At 42.1% G+C, this 24,820-nt stretch overlaps 1 protein-coding gene across 7 annotated transcripts in view; it reads left to right on the top strand.

Moving 5' to 3' along the window:
* Positions 1-24,820, top strand: part of atp8a2 (ATPase phospholipid transporting 8A2) — a 66,561-nt gene that overhangs the window by 12,456 nt on the left and 29,285 nt on the right. For 5 of the 7 annotated variants that reach the window (XM_080794131.1, XM_080794127.1, XM_080794133.1 and 2 more), the window contains 22 exons: positions 2,968-3,067; positions 4,728-4,826; positions 5,133-5,178; positions 5,509-5,549; positions 8,216-8,289; positions 9,617-9,686; positions 10,009-10,136; positions 11,451-11,562; positions 11,696-11,864; positions 12,041-12,064; positions 14,144-14,271; positions 14,479-14,556; positions 15,687-15,775; positions 16,187-16,231; positions 16,474-16,549; positions 17,134-17,331; positions 17,840-17,889; positions 18,000-18,069; positions 18,247-18,331; positions 18,514-18,653; positions 20,255-20,393; positions 21,527-21,591. In XM_080794131.1, the coding sequence (XP_080650257.1) occupies positions 2,968-3,067; positions 4,728-4,826; positions 5,133-5,178; positions 5,509-5,549; positions 8,216-8,289; positions 9,617-9,686; positions 10,009-10,136; positions 11,451-11,562; positions 11,696-11,864; positions 12,041-12,064; positions 14,144-14,271; positions 14,479-14,556; positions 15,687-15,775; positions 16,187-16,231; positions 16,474-16,549; positions 17,134-17,331; positions 17,840-17,889; positions 18,000-18,069; positions 18,247-18,331; positions 18,514-18,653; positions 20,255-20,393; positions 21,527-21,591 (2,026 nt within the window). The remainder of the gene's footprint in view (positions 1-2,967; positions 3,068-4,727; positions 4,827-5,132; positions 5,179-5,508; positions 5,550-8,215; positions 8,290-9,616; positions 9,687-10,008; positions 10,137-11,450; positions 11,563-11,695; positions 11,865-12,040; positions 12,065-14,143; positions 14,272-14,478; positions 14,557-15,686; positions 15,776-16,186; positions 16,232-16,473; positions 16,550-17,133; positions 17,332-17,839; positions 17,890-17,999; positions 18,070-18,246; positions 18,332-18,513; positions 18,654-20,254; positions 20,394-21,526; positions 21,592-24,820) is intronic. The other 2 variants (XM_080794129.1, XM_080794130.1) reach the window with 2 other exon arrangements.

Below are 24,820 nucleotides of genomic sequence, written 5' to 3'. Positions count from 1 at the left end.
GGGTTTCTTGGACATTAGCAGTCCAACGTCATTGTAGTATTGTATTGATGTAACCAATCAATCTTTTACACACTGTACAGCGCAAATCAGGACCAGACTCTATTTACAGAGTAGTCGTGTGTTTGTTACGTCCTACTCCTAAACAGCTAACATGTGTAGGTGAATGCTCTGGGCATGTGGTTATCTGTCCTGTCCAGGGTCATGGGCAGGGCCAAACGGAATCCCTTTTATCAATGTCCTCACAGGCAGCTGCTGTGTGCATATTTAATGTGATCTCTTGTGGGTATAAATACTAGGTTGTTGCTGTCGGGCTACCAACTGCTATACAGTTCCATTCAAACGGCTGTCAGTCCTGTTGACTTGTACAGTGTATGTCTGGCGCCATAGGAACATTTTCCTCATGTTTTCGTGGGTGAAAGCGTTGTCGGTAAACATTCATTGATCTGCCATTACTGTCAGGAGATTCGATTTTGCTTTTAAAGGGCCCTATTTCAGTTCTGTTAATAAGATTAAGGTGGGCATTCAGTGACTCATCTGATTGGATCACGCATGCCATAGCGCCTCCCTTGCAGTATCGTGATTGGTCAGATCGTTGGAGACCAGCTCTCAGACATGCCCTTGGCTTTGATGTCCCCATGTTCCTGTATCTCTTTAGTTTATGTTTTAAAGGTTCAATACCGTTATTGATTTCTCCAAGACTAGAAGTTCATAGCTTTCATCCCTACTCTCCCTTCTCCGTTCCAGATTACACTGTTTGTTCTACACAGTCTGATGATTAGTGTTCCTTGTCCACCATCATAGAAGACACGGTTAACACTGTTTATCGGGGCGCCTGCTGGCCTAGTGGTCCAGGCGAATGCCACATATAGGCTTTGGCCTGTGTGGATGAACACGTCGCGTGTTCGAGTTGCTGCACTTGATACTATCAATAAAGGCAGAAAAGCCACAAAAACAAATCTAAAAAAACCCCACTGTAATAATTGGAAAACAATAAGGTTTAGGTTTTGGCTTAAGAGGCAAGAGTGATGTTTTCAAGCTTTTGATTTCTGTTAAATTTCTTGCCATTTCCTGGTAAAACAAAACATGAATTTAATGGTAACGTGTGCATGTTGAGCATCAGTTGAAGACAACATATGCTCTGCCTTTAATTGTCTGCGGAAATTTAATGAAAGTGATAGAGTGCCCCAGATTAGAATAAAAAAGCAAGATCAGGCCTGGGCCGTGGCTCAGTGGTTCAGGCACCTTGGCCGGTGGTCCAAGTCTGGCAGTGTGCCGCGGGTTCGACTCCCGATCCCGACGGCTTTACTGCATGTCACTCCCCCATCTCTCTCCCCCATTTCCTGTCAGCCTACTGTCTGTCCCTCTCTAAAGAATGTAGAATAAAGGTGAAAGCTGCAAACCCCCCCCCCCCCCCCCAAAAAAATCATTAAAAAGCAAGATCGATAAGGGGATTGAAATCAATAAAAAGTAATGATCCCATTCCCTAACTCATTGTGAGCGTGTAGATCTGCTATTTTTTTTATGTTTGAAAAATCTTCTTCAATAGCCTACTAAATCCAAAGAGGCGCCCATTCAATTATTTCCTGGTCACATTTGAAAATCTTGTGCCTTTGCAGGTGGTAACTGAACATGCGTGGCCAGTCTCTGTTTCAAGAAAGAGAAAAGCCCGATAATTGGCGAATATGACATTCCCGGAATAGGAATGTTCATGTGGTGAAGTCTGCATCATTAACTGTGAATACCTTAAGCCTCTGCCTCCAGATTTATACTAAGTATGTGTCCATCCATGGGCTGTGTTATCACACTGAGCACATACACTGTGTTTCTGTAAGGACTGTGCAGAGCTGCTTAACACCAGGACAGCACTACCCCTGCAGAGCACAGCTGCAACATCAACCAGCATTATATATCCACTGCATGAGACTTTGACAGAAGTGTGTGTGTGTGTGTGTGTGTGTGTGTGTGTGTGTGTGTGTGTGTGTGTGTGTGTGTGTGCGTGTGCGTGTGTATGTGTGTGTGTGTGTGTGAGTGAGATGGTATCGTTGGTCTGTGATTAGATTAAGGTACTGTTGTGCCTTACACCAAGTGTATAGCATTAGCCATTCTCAGGTGTCCAGAGCAGGGTTCGTGTTGTGGTTTACGTGTGTACAGTATGTCAGACAGGCAATTAACAGCAGTTCTTTCAGTTTGAAGTTAGATCTCCTTGGCTTCTCCTGGTCATGTTCATTTCAAGGAAATTCTGGCACTCAAAAACACGCACAACTGAACACTAGTATACAGACAAACACAAAACCATTAGACAAGAGCCATTACAGGGGGGGCCCTTGAATTTCACTCAGAACGGATGGGAACAAGGCAGGACTTGATACATCAACATGTCGACATTTATTTATAGGGTCTCTTAAAAAGCTCTTACGTTAGCTGCCGGCTATATCAAGCCTAAATTGAGACCGTTGTCTGATCAATACTTTCGATTGAGTGACAAGCTGAGGCTGCCACGGCCTCTCGCGGTCCTTTTCTGTAGCCTTGGGTCTAAATATAGACCATTGGACTACCTACAGTGTGCTCCATTTATAGGGGTCAGTGTGTATGTGTGTGTGCGCCCCATAATGGATCCGTCTGCTTGGACTCCCAGAGGACACTTGAGTGTTCCAAATTGGTTTTCAAGTGCAGCAATAATTGAAACCCAAAGGAGTCTCTTCATATTTAAGCCTAATTTACGCTTCATCACACGGCAGCCTTGCCCACTGAAAATAACCAAATGTATTTTTGGCAAGAGACACACCATTGTGCGACAAAGCGTGAATTAGGATTTAGTCGTGGTGGTGTGCTTTTAGATAACACCACTGGAACTAACGCCAGATTTACAGTTATTTTCACCATTGCTTATTCTGGTCTCTCTGCTTCATGAATATAAAGGGAATGTGATCCCTGACCCTGACATTCTTGCCTGATCTTGTTCCACAGTACCACCAAGTATAGCGTGCTCACCTTTCTCCCGCGGTTCCTGTACGAGCAGATCAGGCGGGCTGCCAATGCCTTCTTCCTTTTCATTGCCCTCATGCAGGTAAGCCCTGCCCACAGCACGGCGACCACAACAGCAGCAGCAGCAGCCTTCAGCTCTGTTAAGTGTTGGTGTTGGCAAGCATACAGCATGCCAACACCAGCACACAAGTTCTCAACTAAGTATAAATCAGGCTTTATGTTTTGGTTTTTGTTGTGACTAAATAGCCAAACTTCTCTGAAAGCTTTTAGATGTAAATTCAGATGCAAATAGCCTTCTTGTCCTGAAAACATTGATTTTGTAAAAAGAACACGACCGGAGTTAATGGAGTTAATGCGTAAGGCAAAAACAGAAGGTTGGTATTTTATTTCAATGGAGTCTGTACTCCATAGCTGATACTTTCCTGAAACTACGCTGAGCTTCACGCTACACTGATTGGCAATCAGGTCAAAAGCTTACCCCCCCCCCAGCCCACCCCACCCCTTCATGTCTGTGCACTGTGCTTCATAAAATGGAGCATCGCAGTCCCGCCCCCTCGAGTGACCCGGAAAATAAATCCCCGTTCATTTTCCTCATAGACTTTTCAGAAAGTATTTATTTAAAGACGTTTACGCCACGGACAAAGCCAACTCTTGTCGTGACAAATCATGACAACAAACAATTTTTTTCCCAAGAAAACGGCAGGTTTTTATGTTTTTCTTCTTTGTAATTATTTGTTTGGTCCAAAATATTGTGTTTGTTGTCATGATTTGTCACGACAAGAGTTGGCTTATAAGGTCTTTAAATAAATACTTTCTGAAATATCTATGGGAAAAATGCATTGGGAACTATTTCCTGGGCCTGGCGTCGTCATGAAAGGGGGAGGGACTGCGACGCTCTATAGCTTAACCACTTAAAGCAGAATTAAGTAACTTTCCTCTTCTATCCCGGAGAAGTGCTGAAATATTTACCATTGAGCTAATAGAGCCTTGCCTGCTTGATCAGGGGATGAATAGAATCTTGACCATCGGGTCACAATTCGTGTCAGTTCCTGTGTCTAGGTGAGATATGACCTCACAATCTAAATGTCTCAATAGAATAGCAGTTATATTGTATTTACATACTCTACCATGCAGAATGTATAAAATTACATTTTATTAATGAAAAAAAAAGTTACATAGTGCTGCTTTAAAGCCTGTATACTCGACGATCTAAGTTCACCAGGATTGGAAATATTGGTCTAGAATTGGGACCCCAGGTTGAAAGTGGGTAAATGGACAGATTGGACACTAACGTTAGTATGCACAAAATATCAGAACACCTAACACAAATACACATGTGTCAACTGTATGTTGAGGTAAATTTATTCTCTATGAACCTGACAAAACCAGACGAACCAGAATTGGTTCACCGCTGAAATGTATCAAAGTACACATACAATGTACGTCTAATTCATGCCTAGCAAGCCTTGTGTTTAGACTAGAGCACAAACCTTTGTATCGTTTGATATAAACTATAATCATCAACAATGAACTGAGATGCACATTTACAGCACGATACTGCCCCTTTAACTGCCCTAAGAATAATCAATAAAATCAATGACTAGGCTCAGGACGACCTGTGTTGCACGTCATTCCTCCTCTGCCATCAGTATCCTGAGTGTGTTTCACAGTCCAGTTTTAAAATAAATCTTTCACAGCTAACAACAATGATTTCTAAGCGCAGTCACTTTGCTTCTACTCAGCAAATCCCCGACGTATCTCCGACGGGTCGTTACACCACCCTTGTGCCACTCATCTTCATCATGACCGTAGCAGCAATCAAAGAGATCATAGAGGACTATGTGAGTATCATAGCGCCCCCTGCTGACCGGCTTCACTCATTATTTTGTTAGGATTATGGGTTGGATGTTAAGAAGTTAACAGAAATCCCACACATGTATGCTAATGAATAAGGTTACCAGGTGGTCTTTGTGTTACATCTTGTGTACTGATACATTTGTCCTGCTCCTCATTCTTCATACTTTGTCATACAACCGTGTCACTCACGTTTGTTTTGGTGAGCGATTTTTGCCTAGCAATTCTTGGTGAGTGACACAGTTGTATGATGAAGTATAAATTGACCCTTAGACACGTCTCTGTCTCTACAGAAAAGACACAAAGCAGACAACACCGTCAACAAGAAGAAAACCACAGGTACTGGTCGCTTACTGTGTGTGTGTGTGTGTGTGTGTGTGTGTGTGTGTGTGTGTGTGTGTGTGTGTGTGTGTGTGTGTGTGTGTGTGTGCGTGTGCGCGTGCCGTGCGCGTGTGCATGCGTGTCACATGTATGTATTTTCCATAGGTCTGCTTGTATGTTTTTTTCCATGGGTTCTTTGTTTGCCTTTCATGGTTGAGTGAATGGCTGGTTTTTGTTTCTGCCGATAGGGCAAGTCATACAGCCACACACAATAGTTGGGTGTGTATGAATACTGTATGAGAGCCACTCTATAGGCTGACTGATGTCTGTGTTCTCCTTGCCTCACAGTACTGCGAACTGGAGCATGGCAGACCATCATCTGGAAACAGGTAACGCACTCACTGCTGTCAAGAGCTCAAGGCCCGTTAGTCCCTCTGTCTTTCATTCTGTCTATTTTCGACTTTGAAGGGTACCCCAGAACCTTCGATAACCTGAGACTTTCCAGAATCTGTGAAGTTCTGTGATGGCTTTTTTGTTTCTTTGAGACGCATCGCCAACGCATTGTGAGCTAGTATACCGGCCATTCTCGCCATTTATTCTTCTCAAAATCTTTTTATTTTGGTTTTATAACAGTATGGATGTCAAGTCACAGGTTCATAGAAAAAAGTTTTTAGATTTTAGTATCAGTGACTAGAGGTAAACAAACGTATAAATCACAGAGATCATAAGTCTTTTCACATAATGAAAAGACTTATGTTGTTGTGCAAAACATGCCCCTTCAAGACAAAAGAAAAACATTTTCTCCCCTTCAAGTCCAAATTTAGTAAAGCCAATTCCCAATTCCCCAGCCTCTCTACAAGTGCTCCATCTCTGCTAACCCCCACAATCAGTCATTGGGAGGGTGAAGAACTCAGGGTTAGCACTACCTTCTGAGCATGAAAGGCCTAAATTGGATAGTGTATACTATGGCAAATCCATGTGAAATACGTTGCAACGCCATAGCATGGTTCACTTACTTCTTCTGTCCGAAAAGAGCAATTTCTTCCTGTTATTTTCTGGTCAGGGTTTCCGCTGTCTGGCGATAATTTTGTATTGATCGGCCATAATGTCACGTGCTCCACCCACCCGATCTTGACACCACTTTACCACAGATCCACTGCACTGTCCCTGCGTTTATAGTTTACCACAGATCCACTGCACTGTCCCTGCGTTTATAGTTTCCTGAAGCACCATTTATCTTCTCCATCATGTCAAAAAGAAAAATCAGGACAGTCAGTGGTCAAGGCGGACAAGTGATATACGATCTATAAGCTATTAACAAACACCACGTGTGCCGGGTGTAAACTGGTAGATCTGCTCTTTTTGTTACATGACGCCACCGCACTACAGTATAAACCAACTACAGTAGGCTGATCGTGTTTTGGGCTTAGCATCGCAGTCAACCTTTACGTAGTAGCCTACAGCCCTACACAATCATCTTTTTTTATGTTTTGTTTTAGACAGAGCCATAGAGTAAGACAGAGTTACGACATTGATGGGGCAGAAAACAGCCCGGTCACGTGGTTCATGTCACTATGAAGCCCATAGACTCCAATGCATTCCGTCAACTTCCGGTTCAGGCCAGTTCAGAACGGAGTTGTCGTAACTCTGTCTTACTGTATGGCTCATGGTCTTAGATTAGAGGCAGATACAAAAGATACAAAGCTACACAGCGTATTACTAGCTTTGTAACTTTGTACCTGAAGTTGAAACCAGCTCAACGTTTTGTAGCTTTTGTAGCAGCTACAAATGTCGCATGTATCTTTGTATTTTCATGTCACTGGTCTGGCATCCATTGTAAATGAATGGTAGACTGTATCTTTAGAGCTGCCAGTGTGAACGCAGCATTACTGTCATGTTTACTGCCTAGGAAGTCACTTTACTGCTATGTTCTTTCATCATGTTGCCCTATTCATGTCATTGACAGAGCCATTGTGCTTGTATTATATCCTTTTTTATATATTTTCTTTTTATCCCACAATTTTGTAACTCATTTTTTTACCCCTGTGTGAATTATCTAATGTGATCCTGGGCTCTACACACCCTCCGCCAACCTAGTCCCCATATATGGGGGACATGGGGAGAGCAACGGAGCAACGGAACTCATGCTCTTGTATTATATCCTTGACCTGTTCCAAAGTCTGAGGCTTTTCAGATTGTAGCAATTGCTTGTGACATGTACAACTTTGATATGGGTATATCTTTAGTTTTATGATCAATGCATTGACTGATCATTTATTGCTATATAATATAATAAGTTGCCGGAAATATTTGTATTAATCGGCCAATGAATGGCTGTCATATACCAGGCCAGCTAACGGAAACCTTCTGGTCTGTCTCTGTTGTGGACAAATCAGAAGTGTAAAGTCATGGAGTTAAGTTAAAATACATTACATCTGAGAATCTAAATATATTATATTGGTTTTAAAAGTCATTGCTTTTACAGTATGGCTGCTCTAGGGGCAGAGCAGTCTAGAATTGGGTCTGTGTGTGTGTGTGTGTGTGTGTGTGTGTGTGTGTGTGTGTGTGTGTGTGTGTGTGTGTGTGTGTGTGTGTGTGTGTGTGTGTGTGTGTGTGTGTGTGTGTGTGTGTGTGCGTCTGCCCATGGCTAATCTTTCAACCACTGGACCGATCAATGCAAAATGTAGGTAGGCCAAGGAAGTAAGTTAAATATGAAATGTCTCATCAAAGTAAATTAAGCAAGTCTGCACATCCATTTCAAAATGGCTATAATTGAATGTTTTGCATTGCGAACATAGCATCTAACACATTATATACTCAACAGCTCATATATTGAGTAGATGCATGTCATTTCACTTGCTAGCTTACAAACTTTGGGAGCTATGAACTTCTTCCTGTCACTTGCAATCCCTTGGTCCCCAATTAATCCACTTCTCGTTTTCTGTTTTTCTGTCTTTTCTTAACTCCCCTCCCTGTCTCACAACACCTGTTTCTCTTGTCATCTCCACCTTTTCTCTCTCCCCATGTTGTTGTAATGCTGCCTCCTGGCCACAAGGTGGCAGTAGGAGACATAGTGAAAGTGACTAATGGACAGCACCTTCCAGCTGACATGGTCATAGTGTCCTCCAGGTCAGCCTCGTGTGTGTGTGTGTGTGTGTGTGTGTGTGTGTGTGTGTTGCATGCATATCTGTGCTTGTATTACTTAGCATGCTGCTTCTGTGTCTACAAGCATGCATGTTTGTGTGTCTACAAGCATGAATGTTTGTGTGTCTACAAGCATGCATGGTTGTGTGTCTAGTGTCTACAAGCATGCATGTTTGTGTGTCTACAAGCATGCATGTTTGTGTGTCTACAAGCATGCATGTTTGTGTGTCTACAAGCATGCATGGTTGTGTGTCTACAAGCATGCATGGTTGTGTGTCTACAAGCATGCATGGTTGTGTGTCTACAAGCATGCATGGTTGTGTGTCTACACGCATGCATGTTTGTGTGTCTACAAGCATGCATGTTTGTGTGTCTACTCTACACGCATGCATGTTTGTGTGTCTACAAGCATGCATGTTTGTGTGTCTACAAACATGCATGGTTGTGTGTCTACAAGCATGCACAGTTGTGCCAGTCTTTGTGTTTCTGAATCTGGAGTATTGTCTATATTCCATTGTTTCCCATTCATCTGATCATCTGAGTTTTTATTTTTTAACATAGTTTTTCCTGACATAATAGTTAGTGTGAGTTACTATAGATGTGTTCTGTCATTTTCACCTCACTGTTTTTATACCTATAGTTGTAGTGTATGGGGCTGTGTGGCTGTGTGCCCACGGAAAGTATTTTTTGAGTGCCTTTTGGAGCACTTTGGAATGGATATCATACCATGTCCAGAGTGTGTTTTCCACTTTGACAGTTGCCTCTTCCTCGATTTTGATTGGCTGACTTTGAAGCATGGCGCTTCTCCCCAACATCTGAACTATTTTGTACTTGAGGCCAAAGAATGCTGGATGTAGAGAACACTGAAACGCAAGAAGCGGCGCTGGGAACATAAGTGCTCCTAGTGTGCCTTTCAAAAGGTTGCTGGTAGCTCTGTAAAAAACACATTCTTTGGACACAGCCCCTCAGACTAGTATAAAACATACCCAAGAATCATCAGTGATGTCATCTGTTGTTCATTGACTAGGTTTCATGCCGTTGCTATTATGCCTAAATTGTAGAAGTCCTTGATTAATTGTACCTTTTTCAAACTGTAAATAATTACAGTTATAGACAGTTATACAATAATGCTAAAAGAGCAACACTTGTGACACAACTTTAAAGGAAGCCTTATTGTTGTTGGACAACAGGCTAAACAGTAAACACACGTCTATAGTATTTGTGGCGTCACTGTCCTACCCTTGGTATATTTTATTCTAGGTCATAGTAAAAGTTTTACTCTGTAATGAGGGTATTTGTATTGTGTTCACAGTGAACCCCAGGCCATGTGTTACACAGAGACCTCCAACCTGGACGGAGAGACCAATCTGAAGATCAGACAGGTATGGACCTTTTGTGAATGTTATGATTCAGAATAGTTTGACACATGATTGATATCAAGTAACTTAAAAAGAAAGCAATTTGGTTTGTTGGTCCCCTTTAAGTACAACCTTTTTTCAAATGTGTCTCATTATGCTTAAACTCATATTGCATGCGCACACATTCTCATATTGCATGCACAATCTTACAGTCTTCTTACCCATTTTTACTCTCAGTTAATTTAAGGTGTGCGTGTGTGTGTGTGTGTGTGTGTGTGTGTGTGTGTGTGTGTGTGTGTGTGTGTGTGTGTGTGTGTGTGTGCGCGCGCGTGTGCGTGCGCATCAGGGTCTCTCTCTCACGGCCGGTCTCCAGTCCTTGGAGGAATTGACAGGTCTGGTTGGACGTCTGGAGTGTGAAGGCCCCAACAGACACCTGTATGACTTCACTGGTACTCTACGCCTGGAAAACCTCAAGTAAGACTCGCATTAAGAATATCATTGCTATGCTGTGTGTATATTTTTGAATATATATCTTTTTTTTTAATCAAACATTTGTAACTAAAATCTTTGCTTTTCGGGTCCCTGGAACAAAATATTTTGAGATGGGGCCAAACACCTTTGGGGGTCCTTGACATGAAAATGTTTGAGAACCAAGTTTGTCAGAAAACTGTTCGGCCAGCACCCAAAAAGTTTGATTGCAATTATTAATTTGATAGTTTACCCCTTTTTTGTCAGCTCCCATACACATGGTAAGCTTATGTAAATGCTTGTACAGTTTTTGATTTATTGAAGTATTTATTGAAGCACTGAGAAAACTGTTGCGCCTTTCTTCGTCCTTTTTTTCTTGGAGAATTACAGCACAACTCAATACAAAACTGTTAACTGTGGACGACACCATAAAGCATTACACTTGTTTACAATAGGTTCCACCATTTTCAATTGATCATAACATTTAGAGACGTACCAATATACACTTCTATATAGCCAAGAACAGGAAATCATCATAGAGGAGGTCAAAAGAGGAGGAAAACGTATACAGTGAGGGGAAAAAGGGGTGGGTGGGTAGCCTAAACCTAAACCCTCACTTACGGTCATGTTTTATTAAACCGTTTTTCCACCGGTGCCAGACTTGCCGTTGACAATACTTACTGATGACCCTAACTAAGTCCATGTGATTAACATTATTTGTTTACAGTTAGAGCCATGGGCCAAACCTTGTTGGAAATCAACGTCACTTAGCGTTTCACTGTGGATGACTCATTATTGTGCTATTACACATTGTGTGTTTACATATTGTGTGTATAGTACAACACGAATTCATTACTGCAAATGGCCAAAAAACGGACGAGAGAACTCACTGATGCGTTGTGTACAAAGCATGTACGAACATTTCACCCTAGCAGCTGCTCTTTTAACCCTTTCAATCTCGGAGAGCATCTGTGTCATTTTAGATGTTGTCAACATAATGTTTTCCGAAACCTCAAGTCTAATGCTTTATCTGATCCCAGTGTCATGCATAACATTAACCTGTTGTATTAAATGATCCAGCTTTATGGCAAAGCATAACACTTTATTTGAAAATGTGGTGTTACTTTCAAGCCTTCACTAACCTGAAGAAGATCCATTGATGATCTGCCATATTTACCTCTCTAAATGTTGGCCGAGCGCCCAAAACATGTGCACTGTACATTTACACCAAAAGAGTTCATTTTTACTGTCTGGATTATAATGTGCCAGATCTTGTTAACTTACACCATATTTTTTTTACCCAATATCTTCTCTCCCCAGCCCTGTTCCTGTTGGTCCCGACCAGGTGCTTCTGCGAGGAGCCCAGCTCAGGAACACACAATGGGTTGTAGGAATCATAGTCTACACTGGGCACGACTCCAAGCTGATGCAGGTAAAATAAACAAATGACATTGCACGGTTGCTTAAAGATCTGTTTGACTACTGGCCTGTTAAACCTGATTTGTTTTGTAAAATCAGTAAGAATTGCCGCCTCTCCCCCCCCCCCCCCCCACACACACACACAGAACTCAACCAAGGCGCCCCTGAAACGGTCCAACGTGGAGCGAGTGACCAACGTCCAGATCCTGGTTCTGTTCTGCATCTTGCTGGTCATGGCTCTCATCAGCTCTGTTGGTGCTGCGATATGGAACCGACAACACACAGAGGAGGCATGCTGGTACCTGTCCCGCGCTGGTGAGAACCCCCCCCCCCCACCCACGCACACACGCGAGTACGCACACACACACACACACACACACACACACAAACAAGTGCACACACACACTCTTGGTATTGCTGTTCACATAATACATTGTGTTGGGTGATAAACTCATCTAACCTCTTATAAAACACTTTCTCCAATATTTTAGAAGACTGTGGAAAGACGGAAACAGGTCTGTAGTTTGTGAGTTTGTGTTTGTCTACAGTCATATATTGGTATGACTTTTGCTATTTTCATCTTGTTAGGAAATATTCCTGTTTTTAACAATTGGTTACAGATATACTGGTGGGTCAATGTTAGACACATATTCTATAATACTTTTAACTAATGCCATGTCAATTCCATTATTGTCTATAGATGTCTTAGCCTTACATATATTGACAATGTCAATTATTTATATATTTCATCTGTTCCCTTTAAAATCATCACCTTTATGGTTTTACTTTCCACATTATTTTTTATTAAAAGTCTTTGGGATCTCCTTAGCCAAATCAGGACCAACATTAACGGACAAAAAAATCTTTGAATTCATCAGACACTAAATTAATTTGATTAATAGTTGTATTGTCCGAAAATAATTTGGATATCCTATTTTTCCAGCCCCCTTTTTTATAATTCCATTCTGTATGTATTTTTTTAATTATATACAGATATACAAGATATATTTAATATCTTGTTTTCCTCCAGTACTTTACTGTATATGTAACGTAATCCCTTTTTACTGCTTCTCATTATTTGTGTGATTTTTTTTAATGTCTTATAAGTGTGTTCTGCCCCTGTTTATTGTCTTTTAAGAATTCTATAGTGCGTTTTTCATCTTGCATGCTTTTTGTATTCCCTTAGTTATCCATGGTTTTCCAGCAAATTTCTGTTCGACAGTTTTCTTCACTAGAGGACAGTTCTTAACCTAGAGAGCAGTTAATGTGGATTTTTATATATGATTCATTCACATCCTCTTTTGCATCCTTGTTGGTCCTGATACCGCCCTTAATGACCGCAAAGTGGTCAATTGCATCATTTATAATTCTCCCACTTACTATTTTTCTATCAATAACATTGCTAAATATATTATCAATGACTGTAACACTATGTGTTGTTATTCTAGTTGTGATGCTGGGATATAAACTCATACTGTACGTAGAGTTAACAAACTCAGTGGTCGTATTGTTCTCAGTAAGTAAGTGACCCCACAGACAAAGACTATTAGCATATCTCTAGACGTTTCAATACAAGATGTATTGAAATGTATGTTCTATAAACACATTAACACAACCTATCAGTGCATTTATTTTTATCTCACTTTCTATGGTAATACATTCCATGATATTAACTATTACCGTTGACATTTTACTCCTATTGTATAATCTTTGTTTACTATTGCCGTAATTACTGTCTCAACAAATTCCTATTCCCTTGTTGTCCTATTAGCCCTATAAAACCATATTGCTGTTCACAAAAAAGCGGATTATTATCTCTGGTGAAGCACTCTTAATCTTAATCTTACTGAGCCATTGGTTTCCAGGAATTCAACAATGTGTTGCTCCAGTGTTTCTTTCTTCTTTTTTAAGATATTGTTTGGGCTTTTTACCTTCATTGATAGATATAGTAGTAGATATAATAGTAGGTTGACAGGAAACGGGGAGAGAGATGGGGGGGAGGGGGACACACACACTTCGATTCGAACCCACAACATGCTGTCAGGCTGGATTACCAGCCTAGGTGGACCGCTAGGCTGGCCCGGGCCCCAGTGTTTCTAATTCAGCTGCGGAAGGCTCCTCACTCCCGAGTCCCGGTAGCCTCATTTGTGTGGCTGCCCTGGTATAGGAGACTGGTGTCTTGTCTTCAATCCATTATGATCATTCGTCCTTGAGTATTGTTCAAGATCTGCCACTTGATTTTCCAGAATTGCAATCTTTTTTTCCTTCTCCATATTTTGTTGTTTAAGTAATTGAACAGCGATGAACCGCGATCAATCCCATTATTTTGTGGAAACTGTTGAAAGGTCCTCTGTCACTGCCTTTTTTGGAGACATTTTTATTACACCCGAGTGTTGAGTTATTAAAAAGATAAAAAGGACACGAGCTCAGCACACCAAACACTTGCTGCGTGCGTCTCTGCATGCGCCTGTGTGATTGTGATTCCACACTTTTGATTTATTCATAGTTATGACTTGGAAGCTATCAGAATATGTAAGTAACTGTGTGTGTGTGTGTGTGTGTGTGTGTGTGTGTGCGTGTGCGTGTGCGTGTAGGTGACATCTCGGTAAACTTTGCGTACAACCTGCTGACATTCATCATCCTGTACAACAACCTGATTCCCATCAGCCTGCTGGTGACTCTGGAGGTGGTCAAGTTCACACAGGCCCTCTTCATTAACTGGGTATGGTCAGCGTGTGTGTTCTGATTCGTTCTTGTCCCATAGCTTCGTTTTATTGGCTTGACAGTAGTTCTGAACCGGAAACGTACTGTAGGAGCCATTCAATCAAAGCTACGGAGAACTACATGTGCATGCTTTTGTGTGTATGCACATATAAAATGTTGTCTTTGTGGTCTAATTTATCCTGTCTGGTGTTTTGTTGTTGTTCAGGATACAGAGATGTATTATGCAGAGTCCGACACACCCGCCATGGCCCGGACGTCCAATCTCAACGAAGAACTGGGCCAGGTGAGGACAAGCCCCTCCCATTGACTTATACGCGACATGTCAGTGACTTCCTCAATTAGAATGTCAAACTTTATAACATCCTACTAGGAACATTTCAATAAAACTGCCCTTTTTAAATCGGAGTTCCTATAGTCAGGAGCTCGGGGCAGGTTTTCTCAAACCCGTTGGTCAGATCCACCAGATCCACATGGACCACATCATCAACAGTAAAGATGACAAGATGTTATGATTCATACACAGATTAATTATCTTGTAAGGCCACTTGACTGCAGGTGTCCGTGTTTTTCTCAGCTTGGTAGCTTGAGCAAACGGTCGGTTATCTGTAATCACATGTTCCCCACATGCAGCCATAAACGAACACAGCATGAAATAGGGACAGCGTGTCGAAATAGGGATTTCAGGTTTCTAGCAACAGGACACAAGTGCAGACGCTGGAAGCGAGACTTGGTTGTAAAAAGATGGAAGGCTAGACTGATCCGACAGGTGGATAGTTAAGTAGAACTACTCCACACAGTAACAGGCGGAACGTCTAGACCACTAGCAGCTTAGAACACAATCGGGCAACTGGGACCGAAGGGCACAGATTAAATACACAAGGGGTAATGAGAGACAGCTGGCAGAGGAAGGATTCAGGAATACACGTGTGAGAATCACCAGAGACTTCTGTTGGGCCTGAAGAGAAAAACACAGGGGGAGACAGGTGACGACTAGTCAAGTAAACAGACTCAGAAAATGTTAGCTTAGCTTAACCCGTCTGTGCTGGTGGCTGTGTGTGCCTATTGACTATTCAGGTTAGATTGAGCTTCAGAGATTAAAATATGGTGCATTTTGCATCCCAAAACTGGTTTATTTTGCTAGCTTTAGTTATAATAATCATTTCTTCTTCTCTTTTCTACATGAATATAGCCACGTAAAATGAAATGGGAGTTAAATGCTGCAATTTGTAAAAAATGGCAAAATATGACATAGTTGAAGTGGAACTCATCAAATGTCCCTGGGACTCATCTAAAAGACCATCCCTGCATCCCGGGACTCATTACATTGAAAACCTATTCACATCACTGGAGCGAGTGTCGACTGACTGTTTTTCCGGTCTCTCATTTACTCTTCTGCTTCCTTATCTCGCCCAGGTGAAGTATCTCTTTTCCGACAAGACAGGAACTCTAACTTGTAATGTCATGCACTTCAAGAAGTGTACCATTGCTGGGATAACCTATGGGTGAGTCACCTCTCTCACGCTACCATGGTGTTCCTTGCAGAGTGACAGTAGATACTACACGCATGAATCTTCTCACACGATGTTCTAGCTACATGCTGCTAACAGTCTTTGCACGTGCTGTATGTTTCACTTGATCGCTAACAATTTATAGAATTAATTTATAGTATTAATTTATAGAATTAATTTATAGTATTAATTTATAGTATTAATTTATAGTATTAATTTATAGAATTAATTTAACTGATCAACTAATACATGACTCATACTAACAGTAACTTGACCCTGATGATGATCAATTTTATTGAATGGATCTATGAATTAATCTCTTTGCCCCGCCTGCTTGTTTGATTGAACTAATCTACCCATCAACTGATCGATTCCTCTACGACACTACTTGATTTATCAATGCAGCCATTTCCCTGACCTTGACTGCGATCGTTCCATGGAGGACTTCAGGTCAGTAGTTGTACTCTGTCCTTCTCAGCTATCCTTTCACCAACCGTGGTGATTTTACACTGTCTTTGTGCCATGATGACACATTGTTGAAATGTGATTATATGTCTACTAGTACAATTATCGATTTACACCAAGATAACTCAAAACATCTAGCCACATGTTATGGCTTTCAGTGGCTGATAGAAGAACAATTTTTGCACACCAGAATAATTTCCTCTCCCCTCTTGTGCTTCCCTTTTTAGTCACCTTCCGTCCAACAGCAATAACTCCACAGAGTTCGACGACCCCACTCTCATCGAGAACATCGAGAAGGACCACGTAGGTGTCCGACAATGTTCTTCTCAGAGATTTCTCTATTTGAAGACAATGCCATGGCAGCCAGAGAGCATAATGTGAAAATATAATGGCTACCATGTGAAATTGTGAATATGATCAATCAGTTCCATTAGAAACAACTTGTGGAAGTCCTACTGTTGGGGATAATGTAAAGTGTGGTTCCCATACTCTCTTACTAGTGTATGCCCACTACAGTTTGTTTCCAGTACCCCTTGAACAGCACAAAATATTTTCCTGATAAATTTAGCATTTTTTTGCCCACTTATTTTCTTGTGTTTGGCTTTAACATTCAAAACTCCCTCAGGCAAGAGGGAGTTTTTTTTTAATTGACTGGTGGCTAACGTATATTGCCATTTGGTTATGTTGAATATATATGGCATATACAAGCTGTTTCAGATGTCTATGATAGTTTCCAGATTTAACTGGTTTAATGAATGTGGATAAATTGTTCATAACTAATATCAGACAAAAAAAAGTCCTAAAAGTATCCTTCCTTGCGTACTGCAAAACATGTAAATAAATCTCTCTCTGTGTCTCTCTGTCTCTCTCTCTCTCTCTATGTCCAGCCTACGTCTCCTCAGATCTGTGAGTTCCTCACCATGATGGCAGTGTGCCACACAGTGGTCCCAGAGAGGCCAGAGAGAGAAGAGGACGGGATCATCTACCAGGCCTCCTCACCTGACGAAGGAGCACTCGTGAAAGGAGCCAAAGGACTGGGCTTTGTCTTCACTGCTAGGACCCCAGATTCTGTCATCATCGATGCTGTACGTGTGTGTGTGTGTGTGTGTGTGTGTGTGTGTGTGTGTGTGTGTGTGGGGGGGGTAGTGTGCATGAGATAAGCAAATAGTCTCACGTAACCAGATATCCACAAGCTCCGAATGTTAGAGTCCAGAACCAAACCTCCTGAAAGCCGTGTAAGGAAAAATATATTTTAAAATGTTTAAAACATATATGTTTGAATTCCCATTTCTGATGAGCAGCGAGCAAAATATCCTTATTTGACTAAATTTACAGTAGGACAAATGTATGCGACTGCAAAGACCAAGTTGGGGAAGTGGGGAGGGGGCGGAACGTCTGCTTTACTCCCAGATTCCTTTACACAGACTGTATGATGGAATCATTTGAAAATTGTGCGAGTCAATAGTCTGGCTCGAGAGACTAGGCAAACGTTTACCGTACGTTTGTTTTAACTGCATGCTCAGAGAGAGTGTTTGTGCAAGTGTCTGTGTCTGTGTTTTCTTATATAATACTAGACCTATCATTGTGTTTCAGAGAGGAAAAGAGAATACCTATGAGCTACTGAACGTGCTGGAGTTTTCCAGGTAACATTGCACACGTGTGCATAACCATTATCTCCATGTCCAGACTTGGGCAAGAATACTGTGATGTCTGATGACTCTTGTTTCATGCTGTTACTTGATTTCTTCCACAGCAATCGCAAGCGCATGTCCGTTGTGGTCAGGACTCCCGATGGGAAGCTTCGTCTGTACTGTAAAGGAGCTGTAAGTTTGTCCCATAATGTTTTAAAGTCACCCATAAGCTATATTGTATTAAAATACTCTACCATACAGATTTGACAAAATAACTTTGGAATCGCTAAATGAAAAGGCTACATTGTACAGCTTTAATGCAAAATGGCAATTTGAAGAGTGACATGTTAATTAGTTTATTTCTTCTAGGATAATGTGATTTTTGAGCGCCTGACTGAGGAATCCCAATACAAAGATCTAACTATTGCTCATCTAGATCAGTTTGCTACTGAAGGTAGGAAGCAAAGGAGGAACTGAAGCCATTATATAATGTTTTACATAAAACTGAGCAGTCTTTTGTTTGCCTGTATTCTTGTTGTCCATATCATCATGCAGACAACCAATAAACTGAAATATGCACATCAAAGGCATCATAGTGTCCCTTTAACTATTTTAAATTGCTCTCCGTCCACCCAGGACTGAGGACCCTGTGTTTTGCCTACGTGGACCTGGAGGAGGCAGCCTATCAGGAGTGGCTGAAGGAATTCACACGAATCAGCACGGTGCTCAAAGACCGTGCCCAGAAACTAGAGGAGTGCTACGAGCTGATAGAAAAGGTACGTACGTCCTCTCCTCATGTGTCCTCTCTCTCCTCCTCTCTCCTTTACTCTCTCTTTCTCTCAATTCTATTCAAAAGGCTTCGTTGGCATGAGAAAACATACGTTTACGTTGCCAAAGCAACAAGTGGAATCCAAAATATCCAATAGATCAATTTATATGTACCGAGGTCACTCGATGCAGGCATACACACAATGATTAGTAGTCTTTAAGGTAGTCTCTCTCTCTCTTTCTCTTTCTCTTCCTTTGTTCATTTGTCTGTGCCTATATCTCACTTTTCTTTCTGTCCCTCAGTCTCTCACTACACATGTTTACCAGCAGGTGGCACAGTGGCTCCACAGATCTCTCCATCTCAGTAATCCCAACTGTTGTTCATCAACTATCCATCAAGTCCTTCTATGACAACCCATTGCCAGAAGCCATGTCACCTTCAGGGTGTGTGTGTGTGTGTGTGTGTGTTTTGCCTTTAGGTGAGACCAGAGTGAGACCACACAGTGAGACGGTGCAGCTCCATGGCACATGACTGATTGGTGTGGAATTCTTCTGTTGTTTGGTCAGGCAGGTTGCAACAGTGAGGGGGAAAGGAAATGAATGGATGAGTAGAGCAGAGCAGAGAGAGAATTAAGATGAGAGCTAGCTTTGAACCCCTAAACTCTGTAACTTCACAGAAAACTCATCACATGTAAGGATTGTTGAGGCGTGGGAGAATGAAGTCACACGTGTGCGTGCCGCACGCACACATTCGCTCACAAATCAAAATGTCCTTCAGAGATGAACAGTTGATTGTGTTCTGAGGAAAATATGTGATAGGATTGATTTGTGGTGCTATGTGGGATTTGCACTATTAACGTTTTTAGCAGTTCAGGAATGGGGGATTAAGTGTTGATGTTGTCTTCTATTGACAGAAAATACAAATGGAATAAAAGACGGTAACACTCTCAGAGGACAGAGGCAAGCTGCTTGCTAGGAGAGAACAAAAAAAAGAGAACAAGGAATTCAAAGTCAAACCGAGGGGGAGAGAGTATAGGTGAGAAAATTGGGAGAAGAGAAAAGAGAGAGAAGTAGGGGTGGGTGGGTGGGTGGGTGGGTGGGGGGGGGTGCTTAGACTGGAAGACCACAAGGCTAATTACCTGCACCCGCCTGCCAAGAGCCCTATAAAACCGGAGTCAACAACACAGCAGTGTTATGTCTCTGTGTGCGTTTGTCCCGGTGTGTATCTGTGTGTGTATCTGTGCGTCTAATGAGGGTACATGTGTGTTTTAAATGCTGAACAAATTAAAGCCCGGGGAGAAATGTAAACCGGGCTGCTTTCTTGGCGTGCAGACAAAGCGGCACAGAGTGGTATATACTGTACAGTACGTACTAGTGAGCTGGACTCCACATCGCTGCCGGCGACCATCTTCTCCCCCACATGAGCAGCCCCGCGTTGCATAAACGCTGCTGTCACGCTGCTGGAGTTTGCAGCCGTCAATATGCTGTCACATGACCTGCAGGTCACATGACCTGCACTGCTAACTCTTTTTCTTTCTTTTTTTCTTTGCTATCGCTCATTATGTGCTCCCCCCCTCTCTCTCTCTCCCTCCCTCCCCCCTCCCAACAGAACTTGATGCTGCTAGGGGCCACAGCCATAGAAGACCAACTCCAGGCAGGGGTCCCGGAGACCATCGCCACTCTATTGAGGGCGGGAATCAAGATCTGGGTCCTCACCGGGGACAAGCAGGAGACTGCCATCAACATAGGTTAGAGAAAGAGAGGGGGGGGGGGAAATATTTATGGGCTTTTGTTCAACTTTTGGGGTTCCTGTTTAAAAGTGCAGTTGTATATTTTTTATTCACTGATCACTGCAAAACAACATTTATATTCCAATAACGGGCAGCATGGATGGTTCACTCTTTCGCTATTCGCTTTTTATTATATTTAATGCAGTTTGTTAGAAAAGTTGCTCAAATCACAAAGTGATGTTCAGTGCTGCAAAGCTGCACTATACAGGCTGACTGCTTGAGTGCATGTCCTAATGAAGGTGAAGGTCTAGTATACAGTATGACCAAATGGAAATGGCAACCTTTATGCTTCCCCCATAACGACAAAGGTGCTTTAGGAGAACACTGCTGGCGTAACTATGAGCGCCACTGAAATAGAAAATGCTGACACAACTTTCACGCTCCTCATGAGTTTCACTTTCGGATGACCTAATCTGACATTTCATGTTCTATGCATGGAGAGGTGCTTCTGTGTCATGGGTTGTGTGATTAGTCGACTTCTGTACGTACAGACAGACAAAACACTGTTCTACACCAGGGGGTCGCGGGGGTCGCCAGACATGGCCAAAGCATTCCTGGGGGTCCCCAGCCAAAAACATTGAGAATCCCTGTTCTAGACAGCTTGGCCGAGTGTGCAGTGTGTTTACAGAGTGTAAACTTGGACTTCTTTCTTTTTTTTTACCTAGGATCCTAGTTTCTTAAGGCATACACTGTTTCTCTGCATGTACCTGTATATGATTATCTTGCTTTATTGAAAGTCGCTCTGGATAAGAGCGTCTGCTACTGTAAATGCTTAAATTGTAATGTGATTTGTTTTTAGTTAGTTAACCATTCATTAAACACTCGAGGCTTAGAAAACTGCCTGTGTACTTGGACAGATTATTTTCCCCTTTCTACACCTTCGCCAAAAGTAGCCGATCCATAAGCTCAAAACTATTTTTTTGATATACTGAAGTGAGGATGGTCAAAAGGTGTTGTGTACTGGTGTGAGAAGTGTTTTCTAACTCTGTTATGAGCCGTTTCGGAGACACGGCCCTGGCTAAATCTAATCTCTGTCCACCCCGCCACCCCTCTTGGTCTACACCTCCCCTTTTCATTTTTCCATTTCTCAGGTTACTCCTGTCGTCTGATAACGCACGGCATGTCCCTCATCATCGTCAACGAGGACTCACTGGATGTGAGTAGCACCCCCCCTCCCTCTGCCCCGCCCCCCCCCACCTGTTTTCTATGTGCTCTATGTACAGTGTTGGACATTCATTCACTCACTGGTCATTTTGCTCTTACTCCACTTACTACAACCCCTAGTATGACGTAAGAAAATGGCTTGTGTGTGTGTGTGTGTGTGTGTGTGTGTGTGTGTGTGTGTGTGTGTGTGTGTGTGTGTACAGTATGTATGAGTGTGTGTATATATATATATATATATATATATATATATATATAGAGAGAGAGAGAGAGAGAGTTGGACATCTTACTGCATCATCAACTTATTTATTAGCACGACGCGTTTCGCCGTGAGCTTCGTCAGGTGCTATATATGCATTGACTATTCAAAAATAGCAGATATACTGTACAAGCCCATATTGTGAGAAGTGAGAGAACTACTGATGTAGAAGGAATTTGTAGAATCGTCCGCAAGACTGTGTGTATAATTATACGTATAATTGTTTTCTCATTATACTGTGGGAACATGGGGGTGCGTGGTGGGGAAGGGCATATGATGGTGGTGGGGTCTTAACCCATTCTGACCTGAGATCAGATTCATACGAGGTTTCCACCGGACACACACTGGGTCTGATTAACCCATTCTGACCTGAGATCAGATTTAAAAAAATGTCGGTCGTTCTTCGATTTTTCAAAAATAGCAGACCTACAAGCTCGTAGCGCGCCACTCGGTGGCGCGCTATGAGCTTGTAGATCTGCTATTTTTCAATAGCTAAAGCATGACATGATGCTAACACCAAAACGGGTTCCCGATCAGAATGGGTTAACAAGGTTACCGTGGGAACCAGGGTGTGGTACACACCCTGGTTGGTGGGTGTGACCCTTTTTGTCTGCGTACAGGTGGAGGTAATTAAAGTGTCTGGTGTCCATTTGGAGAATGGGATGAAAGACAACAGATACCGCCTCTATCAGTCCTCTCTCTGTCCCTCTGTCATTCAGTCTACCTTTCTCTTTCTACATCTCTTACTACCAGTCTCCTCTCTTTGTCAAAACACGACTGTGCACACACACACACACACACACACACACACACACACACACAGGGGTCAGCGACGTCGTTAACCCATTTATATATACTACATATATACTACAAGCTCAACAACAAGGTACTACAAGCTCGTGGCGCGCTACGAACTTGTAGGGCTGCTATTTTTGAAAAATCGAAGAACGACTGACATAGAAACATATCTTTTTCAGAAAACTTTCAAACAGACATTTTTAGAATCTGGTCAGGTCAAAATGGGTTAATTGACGTGTGGTTGCTTTGCATGCCATGTTCATGTGTGACCACTGCATCTAATTGGCTGGATTGCTCTCATGTGAGAATAGAATACACACAGCCACACAACATACATCTCTCTGTGTGTCTCTCTCTCTCTCTCTCCCCCTCTCAATCCGTCTCAGTGTTTTCACCTTTTACTGTTTGTTTATCTGTGAGGCCGGCTAGATCATGGGTCATAAACTCTAAGTATACACACTGTGTTTGTGTGCATAAGCTCTCACATGTGTTTGTATGGATGCGTGTCAGAGTCCTTTTGTTTTCAGTGCAGTGTTGTTGAGCCTAAACTGTGTTGACATGTCAGTGTTCATATTAATCAACGATGTTCCAGTTAATGTGCCAAAACGTAAACGTTATACTGTAGCACTGCATTAGAGAACACCGTGTGTCTAACATTAATCCCCCGTCATTTAGTAGTCTCTATTCTATAGGATGACCGGGAAGGCAGGCGCTCTCAGACACGACAAATTGAGTTGGGCAGAAGGAACATGTAACATCACCGTAATTAACTTGCTGTAGGCTCAGAGACTGGCCTATTCAATTAGTAATTACAAGAGGGTGGAAATTAACGGTGACTGGATCACTCTTAACCCATTTTGACCTGAGATCAGATTCTAAAAATGTCTTCTACATCCTGACAGTTTTCTGAAAAAGCTATGTTTCTATGTCAGTTTTTCAAAAAAGCAGACCTACAAGCTCGTAGATCTGCTATTTTTCAATATAATTCCAACATAATGCTAACACCAAAAGGGATTCCCGCCCAAAATGGGTTAACATGGTTGGGATGACTTCATTATAGCATCAGTGGCGTGTCCAGTGTGTTCGATCGTTAAGAATCCCCCAGATAAACATTTTGAAGGCTAAACATCTGTCTGGGCTGTCAAAATGCTGGCCACAACAACAAGGTACTAAGACGAGCGTTTATGTTTTTCAGCCATTTGGTAGCCTGCCCACCCCCCTGCGCTCTTTATTTTTTAAATTACGTCATGGTCAGTCAAGGCTATGGACGTTTAATTTTTGTTTAGAGCACTTTTATTTTATACAATAACACACTGCATTCATGTAACGTGTATATAGTGGCAGTGGGATTATTTTTCTCTACTTCAAACTTATACTTAACTCCAATCCTATCTGTCTAGTATAAAGAGGTGTGTGAAGACATGAACAGCCATTTGTGTTGCAGTGCCATCGCTGCGGGCGTTGAATGCGTGCCAGTGTTGCCATATTTATTATTATTAAGCAAATTTGGGCTTCTTTATCAGTTAAATCATGTCATGGACCCCCAAAACAAATCTGTATGAGTCCTGTTTTGTGTCAAGGAGGCCGGTACCAGATTTGTGTTGTTGGAATGTTTGAAAAAATCTTCCAAATTCCAGATCGGCTATTTTCAAATAGCCGATATATATACTTTAGACGTATATAGGTCTACTCTAAAGTGCTCATGTGGCCTAGTCTTTTGGTTCTTATGTCTTCATAGACCTGGCTGCTTATTTCTCTTGCAAAATCTGGCAACACTGGCGTACGCACGTGGTGAGGGGTGTTAATGAGGGCAGCTTCAGTGAGTCCCGGGCAGAGTAGATGAAAGCAGTGCCGTCTTCAGCACCACACTTATCTCACTCCCCCACACTTAAAATAACTTCACGTTAGGTCAGCTCTGTATGTGTGTGTGTGTGTGTGGATTCTGTGCATGTGTGTGTTTTAAAAGTGTCTCAAAGTGAGCAAACACTCATCCAAGCCATTTTCTGCTTACTTATCAAAATCTCACCTCAGGATTGACCCTTTGCCCTCATTTAAATTTATCTCCATTCCTCTGTCTCTCCGTATCTCTCCCCACCTCCCCTCTCTGTGCCCTTTCACCCTTCCTCCTAACATTGTTAGTGCAACGGCTGATCCATGTGGATCTTGT

The sequence above is a fragment of the Protomyctophum bolini genome (assembly GCF_963924005.1).
Source record: "Protomyctophum bolini genome assembly, chromosome: 21".
In the NCBI taxonomy this organism is placed as follows: Eukaryota; Metazoa; Chordata; class Actinopteri; order Myctophiformes; family Myctophidae; genus Protomyctophum; species Protomyctophum bolini.
Note: the sequence above shows the minus strand (reverse complement) of the source record. Positions and strands in the feature narration are given on the sequence as shown.